Genomic DNA, 12,019 nt, shown 5'->3' with positions numbered 1-12,019 from the left:
AGTATACCTAATACTTACCTTCAGATCAGATTAGATTAGGATCAGATTAAATTCGGATCAGATTATTTTAAATTCAAATTATGTTAGTTAGATCTATTTAATTACCTTTTCTTTGAGTGAACTCAGAACTTGCAATGAAAATAAATACATCATACTTCAACCTCAATATCTTACTCCATTTTATCTTAGTTTGGATTTTAAAAAGGAATAAAATAGTGTTTACTAAAGCTTAAAGTATAAATTACTGCGGTCTAAAATATTCGCTATTTTAAATCTTTTTTTTTCTTTCTGCATGAGCAGTCAGTACAGTGAGAGAGCAGTTCTTCAATTACATGATCACTTTAGAAATCTTAAATTCGAAAGGGATGAAGAGGATGAATTTTTAATTAATTCTAATTTGATTTTCAATAGCCTTCTATCCTGAGATAATTATTGAGATACTCTGATTATAGATATCTGTTCTATGTTTTTCTATCATAAGAAAAACATGTCTTAAGAGTCATGTTTTTCTTATATGGATGTTTTCCAATCGCAGGATAATTTTCTCTTAATTTAAGTTTTATTATTTTCTGTCTGAAATGTAGTTGTGTTTCTTACTTGTTGTAGAGTACGATGTCTGGCAGCCATATTAATTCAGCTGGTACATGTAGTTTCGTTACACCGCCATAATCATCTGGATCCCACCTCATTTTATAATCATTCCATTCCTAAAATTAAAAATGACATCTCGTATTAAGCAAGCAAATATTAAGGTATAGATGATAAATTTATCTGGAGGATAAATTTACTACTGCTCAGATGATAAGTTTTATTATTATACAACAGGATTTATTACATAATGTTTATATTTAGCACTAAAGGCAGGAAAAATTTTGAAATATCATAATGTTTGTTTTATTTTCTGACTAACTTAAAATATATTAATAATGAATGTATTGAAAATTATAAAATTTATTCCTTATATCTAGTGATTATTACTACTATATAATTAAACTTTTTAATTCAAATTTTCAAAAAAAAGCTATTTCAAATTTATTTCTTCGACAAATGTCATAGTCTTATGACAGAGAATATATTTTTTTAAATAAAAGTAAGATAAGAAGAAAATCTTTTCAAAATATATTATTTTCAACTTTTATTTTTAGCTATGAGAAAAAATTTTTACTTCAAAAATAAATACTAGATGTAGATAAATATGCATATCACTTTCAAGAGTATTAAATGCATAAAGGTGTACACAAACAATGGTTTGGACGAAATTTGAAATATAAATAGTATGAAACATTCGAAGTTTGCCCAATCATTGTATAGAATGCCTAGGGATCCTATATTAGCTATCGAAGCAAAATTCAAAGTATGAAATATGAAAACGAATATATAGTTTGACTAGTCTTTCTTATTTGTCATTCTATAAGATATTCAGGAAATGTATGAATTATTAATAATTTTATACTTCATCAACCAATTTTAGATATTTTGTAAAAAGATTTCTTACATTTACGATGACATTTATATATAATTTGAAAGTGAGTTTTACTTATTTCTTAATTATATATTTATTTGCAAAAAAGTTATCAAACAAACCATATATTTCTATTTTCAACTTTTTTTTCTTAAAGAATAAAAAGTCAAAAGCTTTTTTTAACGAATTTAAATGCTTAATACAAATAAGTAAGAAGCAAATCCAATCTTTAACTTTAGCTGCATGCAATTTATGTTGTTTCAAATGATCTATCAAATATAAACTGTCTCTTAATGGCAATTAGCTCATGAATATAATATTATAGAAAATATATTAGAGCAATGAACTTATATTCGCATAGACTTAGATATTTACTTCTATAATAATAGGAAATAAGCTATCATGAATAAAAAAAAAAGAATGTTTTGTATGCTAAAATAAAATATCACAGGAATAAGAAAATTATTTTACCTGTTCTACCCAAACATTTGTCGTCATAATTTGATTTTTGAGATTCTGAAAATGAAAATAAAAAAGGGATTAGAATACAATATTTTTTTTTCAAATTATTGAGCATGTTTATTGTGAAAAAATACACATAAAATGTTGATTACTGTGATTCGCTTTACTTTTGAGATCATTTGATTTAAGTTCTTCAATAATTTTCATAGTGCAATTTCATGTGCAATAAAACAGACATATATTTATAAATAATACTAAATTTGCGAATATAGTAATTTTACTAGAAAATAAGTTGTAAAGGATATTTCAGGTTCACCAAATTATCGTTACTCTTTTCAGTAAATAGATTAAAAAGATAACAGCTTATATTAATCTATATATTAAGAAGAAACTGAATTTACAAGCATAATAATTCTAATAGAAAACAAACTCTAAAGGATATTTATAGTTTTTCAATTTATCATTGCTCTTTTCAATAATATTTCAGCAAACAAATTAAAAATATAATACTAAACATTAATAACTATGCTAAGAAAATAAATATACAAGTATATTAACTGTACTAAAAAAAAACTGTTAACGATACTTTAAGTTAATCAAATTATCGTTAATCGCTTCATCGCTCTCTTAGTGAGATGATTTAAAATTTAACCAATGCATATCAGTTACTATGTTAAGAAAGATACAAATTTACAAGTGTATTAATTTTATCGGAAAACAAATTATATACGATATTTAAAGTTCATGAAATTAACATTGAACTTTTAATTGATATTTCAGGAAACTGATTAAAAATTTATCATTAATTATCATATTAAGAAATTAAATATGCAAGCATTATAATTTTTCTAAGAAATAAACTGTAAAAGTTTTTTGAAGTTCCTCAAATTTTTTCGTTAATTTTTTCAATGACATTATAATGAACAGAATAAAAATTTAACATTATTTATTAATTACTCTTTTAATAAACTAAACTTACAAGTATAATAATTTTACTAAAAAACAAACCATAAATAACATTTTAAGATTATCGCTACTTTTTTCAATGATATTTCAGTTAACAATTTTATTAAAAATTTAATATATTTTATAAATTAAAAGTAATTTTAACAAACATGAATAAAAATCTTGCAAACTTGACATGAATAAAAATATTGTTAATTGAAATCTCTGGCAAGATGGTTAAAATTAAATTACAAATGCTGTTATATATTGTTAATTATTAAAGCTAACATTGGGTTCAAGTTTTGTGAATAATTTAAAAATTTTATCGATTTACTTTAACGCTTTCACGTAGATCATATGCAAATGTTTACTTCGAGCAAACTTTGCCTGTAAATGCTTTGAATCAGTAAAGAACTCATATGCAAAATCTGAGAAAACTGGAATTGTACACCATTGATATTCTTGCTGAGTATTTGGCTTTCACCAGAACAAAGAATCCGGCGGCTATATGTCTAATACAACGATTAGTTCTTATTGACTTAGTATTTTAGTGACTTCGTATTTCTATTTCTGTTTAGAAATTTAAATAAACTAATTTCATTTAGATTTTATGGTATTCTAAAATCTAAGTTTTGAATTCTTGAATAAAAGTTGCTTTCTTTTTATTCTACAGTTAAACTCAAGAATTCTACAGAAAAACTCTTTTGATCAGTAATATCATCAATATTTATTTTTCCAATTATGATTGTTATCAAGATTATATAATTGATAATAATGGTAGCTATACGAATGGTATTTTAAAAACTTTAAAATTTTCTTTTTCAAAATTGTTAAATGCATATAAAAAAAATGATTTTAGATTAGATTAATTTTCATACTTTTGTTGTAGTACTACAACTTCATACCCAAGAATGCTGATATTTTCCATTTTTCTTAAAGTTATTGTTTAAAAATGTGAGAGAATCTGCCCAATTTTTGGAGAAAAAAATACATAGAATGGCATGAGTTTGGAATTAATTTTTATGTGAATATTTTTTCTTTTTTGAATAAAAGAAGCAGATTAAAACACTTCAGAAAGTACAAACTAGTTTATAGCAATAGTTCGCTTTAGTTTCTAGTTTATAGCAATAGCTATTGCAATAAAAATAGATAACTGATTTTAATGTTTGTTATCATAAATAGCTATATAGATTTTGCCTATATTTTAAAAATTGTGCAAAATCAATAGACAAACTGTGTTTAAAAATATATATACATATTTTTTTGCTGACAAAAATGAAATTTGGGTGATTCATGCTAAGATAAAAAATAGAAGATTAAGAATTATTTATGACTTTTTATCAGCGTTTATATTTTTAAATTATGCTTGAATTGTTCTTTTAAATTATTTTGATTTAAAAATTATTTGAAAATGTAGTTAATTCTTTCAATTTTAATATTAAGAATCTAGTGCATGGTTCAATTTCTTTGCAAAATAATTACCTAATTCAAATGAGTTATTTTTAATACATTTCATTCCGTTTCCTTATTCTTGTAATTGCTTATGCGGCAGTTTATTATTTAATGTTTTGATTCCGAAATCCGCTTAAAATTCTATAAACCTATTCGTAATTTCAGTATACTTTCAGAAATAGCTCATCGGACAAAAAATTAGTCACCCTAGCCCGCAAGCACCGATAAATCGTTAGGTTTCCTTAGATGACACAGTAGTAAAATGGCGTGCTCAACAGCGTACCCACTGCCTCAACGTGATCAAAGGCAAATAGCCATCAGTGGGATAGTTTGTTTTAAGCGGAAGTCGCGTGTAAATATGGTTAAGTGTAAGGATGTGACCGAGTGGCAAAAAGGGGCAATTGTGTTTAGCCCTGATCGTGGTCATACGGTGAATGAAGATGCTGGATTTGTTGGAGTTTCGACGCGGACTGTTCAACGTGTTAACAAACTGTGGTGTAATACACGTTGTCACGAAAGACGACATCAGAATTGTAGCTGGAAAAAGATCCTGCTTGAAAGGGACCAGAGACGTGTTTCCCGACTTGTCAATCAAAATCGCTTCCAAACAAGACAGAAGTTGCTTCAGTTAGTGAATGAAGGTCCATCCCTACCTGTTAGGGAGAAACCATTGAGACGGGAGCTGCATGCAAAGAACATTTGGAGTCGAACACCTCCCAAGAGGCCATTGCTCACACAATCGCATAAAGCTTTGCAACTTCAGTGGGCTAGAAGTCACCGAACGTGGACAGCTGCTTGTCGGAATGTGATATGGTCTGACGAATCACGTTTTTGCCTTTATTCAAATGACGCACGTCGTCGAGTGCATGGAAGACCAGATGAAACATTTTATCCTGACTGTGTGCAAGGTTAGGTTCAAGACGGAGGTGGGTTTGTCATGTTTTGGGGGTGTTTTTCTTATTATGGATTGAGTTCCCTCACTGAGGTGGCCACTGAATTGAACCAACATGCTTATTTGAACACTCTGAATGATCAGGTGTTGCATTTCAGTGAACATATTCATGAAGAGTATGCTGACGATACCCCTATTTTTTAAGATGACAACAGCATACATCATCGGGCTGGAAGAATATGCGACTGCTTTTATGAACACTCAGACACTCAATTACATCTCGACTGGCCTTCAAAATTTGTGGGATGAAATCCCCAGCTAGTGGCTTAAACTAGATATTCGACATACCTGCAAAACCTTGTGGACTCCCTTCCTAATCGAATCCAGGAGGTTATCAAATCCAGAGGTGATGTTACACGTTATTAAATTATGTTTTACATGATTTTTCTAATGGTGACTAATTTTTTGTCCGGTGTGCTTATAAGCAGTATTTCGTTATTTTCAAGAATAATTTCGTCACAAAATCAAGTGGTTTATGACGAAGCCTGAACTCTCAAATCTGTGAGGAAAATGTTTCCTTAACTCGAAACCATTATCGTATTGCATTGTGGGAAATCGTTAACTAGAATGACGAAATTAGAATAAAGATTAGATAATCAAAAATAAAGCTACGAATCACGCCGACTGGCTGCATGTTGTTCAGAGTCTGCCTTGTGCCAGGAAGAACCGAGGTTCAAACCCCGTTTTGGGCAAGGGTATAATTTATTTCTCTGCTCTAATTTTTTTAGGGTGACATTGATCAGATCCATCTATATACTGCCTAAGATAAAGAATTGTTTGAAAAATTATATACATTAGGCACTATGAGGTTTTCTTATTATTATTACTTTTCATTTATATTTTTTGGGGGGGAAATATAGAATAACGAAATATTTCTTTTATTTGACGAAACTTCTTTCCTGGAAGAAGTAATGATAGTTATGTCATCACTTTGACGAAATGCTTGCTCGGAGTATATACTAGGAAACAGTTTCCTCAAAAACTGAGAAAGTTTCCTGATATTTGAAGATTCATTTTGTACGGCGTGCTAAGAATTTAGTATATAATTACAATTCTTTACGGAATTAATGTTTAATTGAAACTTAATATTTTTAATAAAGGATTGGTAATAAGTTGGTTCTTTTTTCATGAAATTTTGAATATTCGCATCTAGGATATCAATTACTAAATAAGAGCGTTTTAAATATCTTGCGATCTTCGTAAACAGATTTATATAGATTATGCAAATTAGAAACGTAGATATTAACTAGCCATCTCTGAATCCCTATTGGCTTATCCTATTTCAATTTATAAAAATCCTTGTAATCCTGATTTTGAAAAGTTTTAAAAAAATTATTTCGAAGCAACAACGATTGTCTGATATTAATTCTTAAATATTTATTTACATTGCAATTTCGCACACAGAACAAAAGAAAATGTAACGGAAAAGAATAAATTAATAATAAAAGTACTTTAATGCTTGGTACAAGAAGTTTTAATATTTTACTGTAAAATAAAACAGTTATTTTAATGGTCCCTTTAAAAAACAACTAATGGTCAAGATGCATGTTATTTTTATTAGCAACCGTTGACCTTTAGCACCTGCTGGGCATCTATAAATAATGGGGTAGTCATTATTCAGTAAAAACATAGCAAAAGTTACAAATAATGTATTTATTAATGAACAGATAAAATATTGGGTGACATAATGCATCTTCATCAACAGGATAAAATAGCTGGGGTGATAAAATTTGGTGCAAATAAACAGGTTATACCAAGTAGTGTTAACCTGTTAGTCTTCATTATTTGACGTAATCTGTTGATTAGTATCATTCCAATTTTTAACATTTCTGAAATATAGCCCTGTTGATGAAGGTGTACCATGTTGTACTATAACTGTCTAAGTTTTAATAAACAAATTGTTTGTAATTTTAACGTTGTCTTTACTTTCATCACAAATTATTAACTCGTTTCTTATTTATATGGGTCATTCTCACAAAAACAGTCATTTTCATGTCCCCAGTATATTTTATGTTTGTTTTACAGCTTACGAAAAAAAAAAATTCAGGGAAAGTGTCCTTCAGAATGCAAGCTAACAAAAGAATAAAAATAAAATTATAAATTTTTATTTTTTATTTATTTTAGGTAATTAAAATATACCAATATGTCATTCCCTCACTTGTCCCCACTGCTGATTTAAAAAAAGAAAAAAAAATTGTTACTGAAATAAAAAATTTTTTTTTACAAATTCGTGTTTTTTACTTCAGAATACTAAAATATAGAATTCAGAAAATCAATTTTAAATTTAATTTCTGATAAAAATATTAACACAGCACTATTTTAAACTTTGTCCCCAGTGTTTCGCGTCATTCCCTCACAACATTGTTCTTATCACCTGCAATCTTCTTAGAATAAAAATATTTTAATAAAAACTTCAGAAGTTAACAACTGGCATCATAGAACAAAATTGCAGTATGTTTCCATCTTCAACTTAAAGAAGCCTTGCTGTGGAATAAATTTGAATGAATCAAACCAGGTAAACTTTTTTACATTTGTCATTCCCTCATGTCATTTTTTAGAGTAAAATAAAATACAACTTCATCGAGAAAGTGGATAATTATATGTTGCTTTCTTGTATGAATATAATTGTATGTGATTGACTTCAGAAATTAATTAGGCCTAACTGTTATTTTTAAATTTTATTGAATTCGTCATTCCCTCACTAGTGTATAAAGTGAGGGAATGACGCTGAAGTGAGGGAATGATTCAAGATGAGTATATTATTAAATTTATTTTTCTTCAATCGTGCCAGCCAATTTTATTTCCCAAACCTGTAAAAACTATTAAATATATAAGAGTAAATTATAATAAATATTAGATATACTTAGTATGTTATCATTTTCAAACTTTAGGTAGATGTAACTTAGATAAAAAAACATGTATTAAAATAAAATATCATTCCCTAACTATTAGTGTCATTCCCTCATTTTTTAAATAGTGAAAATAATTAATTTACTTATTAATTAATTTGAAAAATAAATTAAAAGTTAATAAATTAATTTATTAAATTAATTAATTATTAATTATTATAAATTAATTAATTATAAATTAATTATTTAAAAAATTAATTAATTTAAATATTAAGTATATTTTATAGGATATATACTTTCTTAATAATGCCATTACATATTTTTATTAATATAAAAAGTTTCAGAGCTTTTTATTCACTTTACTTTTTCGGGATTTTATGAACTGAAAAATGACAGTTTTGGTGAGAAAGACCCATATATATTAGTCGATCAATCCATCGGATGATTTCAACCTTTGGACAAAAACTATTTGTACACATTTGAAAAAAAAATTCTGATAAAAATTCTGTAATCTTCAGTATGAGATTTATGACATGGTAGGGCTGTATGAAAATTCTGGTATTAAAAAACATAATTCAAAATATATGGAATTTAAACCGTTCATTGGGTAATTTTTTCTGTTCGAAAGGTAACAATTTAGTGGAAATTCTGGTTTTTTAAAGCATAGTTCGTATAACCAAATATTTAAAAAAAATAAAAATTAAATTTAATTGAATAAATAGTTTTTATGCCATGCTCTAAGTTATCATGACAAAATTTCCTAATTCTACCACATTCACGAAATTTTATCATTTATAATAAAACAATAATTTATTGATAATTTTACCTAAATCATTATGAAAGCACTTTGTTTCCACAGAGTCAGAAACATGGTAAATTTTATTATATTCTGGTAGTTTAAACAATATTTTTCTTCTCAGTCTATAACATTTTAGTTTTATTAATACACAATAAATGGTCTAGGGCTATCTGAATACTTATCAATAACAAAACATAATGGTAGCTAAAACAGGAGAACTTTAACAGAATACTAATTGAATAGAATCCGAAAGTGTACCTATAAATATGAAAGGGGATGTTTCCAGCTCCCTATTACACTATAGCCTTAGTTGGCCTTAAGTGTTGCCAAATACCGGAAATTTCATCGAAATCTTTTCGTGAAGACGATGGAATTTCAAGACAAGAATCGACTGTAAATATTTCATTGTGTCTAGTAAAGCACCGAATCGGTAATGGCTCACAGGTAAAAGTTGAGAAACCGAAGAATAATGGAACATTGATATTCTTTCTCTATGTTTGCCTTACTCTCAAACAAGGAGGCCTTGTAGCCATTTCCAGTAAGGACTGAATAATTCACGTTTCCTTACTAGGGAAGCAACTTCGATTTCTATGGTCCTTATTTTAGCAATTCCTCGGAATTCTGCTAAGCTTCTGTCTTTATCCATGATTATTCTTTTTCTAGGTTTGCTTTTTTTTGTCTAGAAACAAACTCTGTTCTGATTTTATATGTTACACACGAATTGCTTATGCAGTGGGGTTGTTTGCTAACGGGAGTTTGTTGAAAGTCCTAGAAGGTATAAGAGGTTTTTAGAAAGCCAGACTGAAGCCAAATAAGGTTGTTTCGTATGTGTGCAGAGTATAAGTAGATGGATATTTTGTTTGTAGGGAAATCTAAAATTTTCTATTTTTTTTCTTCTTTCGATTCAGAAGTGGAGTGTTTTATGTTATTGCATGCACGGAGTTCTCTTAGTTGCTACCTTGGGGTATAAAAATTTAAAAGAGATGATAGACACAAATACATTTCCTTTCTGTACTTTTTGCTTTGCATTTTAGTTTTATCTTATTTAGTTTTGTGTTTGATTTTCTGTTTACCAAATTATAACGGAATGAAAAAAGAGATGCTTAATCAATTAAATTTATTAAAAAAAATTGCTTATTTACTGTTAACAATCAGGCTAAGTTTGTTTTTGACATGAGACTTTGCTCTACTTTATTTTTATCTGCAGAAGTACCGCTCAATTGTGAATTTAATTGGTGGTCACCAGGTTATGATGAACACTAGCGTTCAAATGAGCATTGTTTAAAATATGTTGAAACACCTGCAAAAATTTTGGATTATGATGCTAAAGCTTATTAGCGAATTTTCTGCAACCATAATAATGTGATTAATTTTAGTGAATTTTCTGCAACCTGAATAATGTGCTTAATTTTCGTGAGTTTTCTGCAACCGCAATAAATAATGTGCTTAATTTTTAACGAATTATCTGTAACTATAATAATGCGCTAAATTTTTAGCGAATTTTCAGCAACCGCAAAAATGCGGTTAATTTTTTTACGAATTATCTGCAACTATGATAATGTGTTAAATTTTAAGTGCATTTTCTGCAACCGTAATAATGTGCTAAGTTGAATCAAATTACCTCGAAAATTAATAATTTCTCACTAGATTGATTAAAATTTTGACTACGTTACTTTAGCACGGTTGTATATGGTTCAAAATACTGATATCACAGCTGAGTGGTCAACTTTTGCGATTTTTGCTGAAGGTTTTTCCCAGCAATAAAAAATAGATTAAAAGTGTTAAAGCAATTTTTTTCACTCTTGACATTACTTCACACTTAGACCGTATGGTAGTTAGTATTCATATATATACACACACTGATTTATATGGAGTACCTACACAAAGTTTTTGAGATTAATTAGCTTAATCTACTAATCTATATTAATTTACATTTTCAATTTAGGTATCACAATTCTCAAAAAAATTATCGAATCTTGCTTAAACTTTAATTAAGTGTTAGAGTGAACCACATTTAAATTCAAGATGAACCATATTATCATGAATCAATTATAAGAATTCAAGTTTAACTTAGCTCCCTACATTAGGATACAAAAATTTGAATTATATTATTGTGTATTAAGTACATAAATGTATCTATTTTTTTTTCTATCTTTGTTATATAAATGCATGCATATTATTAATACGTCGAACAATGAACTTTCAAAATCCATTTATTCAATTCATTTATTAATAACAAATAGAAATCCTTTATAACATACTACTTTAGAAACTTCAAATTTCAAAATTTTCAATATTATTATACATCCTATGCTAATAATCAAGCATAACTGCATTAAGAAATTCTAAAACTGATTTCTGAATTCTTCATTATGTAATTAAAGTTCAAAAGAATATTTAAAAGTTAAAAGCGGGAACTATATGAAAGTTAAAAGTGCCTTCTGGCATAACAAATCCCCTATCACATGAAGTCTTTTGATGCATATCACGTCTAAGATTTAAATTCTACACTTATAGTTATTGTTTACAAGACTTATTGGTAGTCATGGCAACTCATCAAACGCATCCTCGCAGGTATGAATCTCATTTAGACAATTCGCTTGCTGGTAAAGAAAACAACCCCTGAAGGGATAAATGTTTGCCCATCAAACCTCTTTGCAGGCTCACCACGAACCGACTACTCGTGCGGTACCATTTCCTCTGGCACGAGATTTTGATGAGGGAATTTGAAGAATGGAAAATTCTTAGTCATGAGAAAGAGATAGAGCTCGACGAGGAAATTAAGATTTAGCGAAACATTTTGCGATTCTGAACTCTTTTGGGGGAATGGTGCGGTTCGTCGCTGCTAAACAGCACCTCCTTCCTGTTGGGAATTATTCAAGTACGAGAGGATTTATTCGAAAATTATCACCTAAACCACACATTATATTAAATTTTAAAAAAAAGAGTATGAAAGATAAATCATTGCTGCAGAAATGAACATTTCCACATATACATAATTTATACTTATTTCAAGTCTTAACTTATGACTTTAAACTTTAGTCTCAAACTGTAACTTTAAACTTTAGTTTTTTAACTTATTACTTTTAATCTTTAAA

At 28.1% G+C, this 12,019-nt stretch overlaps 1 protein-coding gene across 1 annotated transcript in view; it reads right to left on the bottom strand.

Moving 5' to 3' along the window:
• The window catches only part of LOC107439542 (acetylcholine receptor subunit alpha-like 1), a 131,287-nt gene that overhangs the window by 30,019 nt on the left and 89,249 nt on the right, over nucleotides 1-12,019 (bottom strand). Inside the window, exons 2-3 of the mRNA XM_043050920.3 lie at nucleotides 1,934-1,978; nucleotides 598-707 (exon numbers count right to left, since the gene is read on the bottom strand). Of these exons, the coding sequence (XP_042906854.1) occupies nucleotides 598-707; nucleotides 1,934-1,978 (155 nt within the window). The remainder of the gene's footprint in view (nucleotides 1-597; nucleotides 708-1,933; nucleotides 1,979-12,019) is intronic.

The sequence above is a fragment of the Parasteatoda tepidariorum genome, chromosome 6 (genome assembly GCF_982258835.1).
Source record: "Parasteatoda tepidariorum strain Cologne lab strain chromosome 6, Ptep-v5.0, whole genome shotgun sequence".
Lineage (NCBI taxonomy): Eukaryota > Metazoa > Arthropoda > Arachnida > Araneae > Theridiidae > Parasteatoda > Parasteatoda tepidariorum.
Note: the sequence above shows the minus strand (reverse complement) of the source record. Positions and strands in the feature narration are given on the sequence as shown.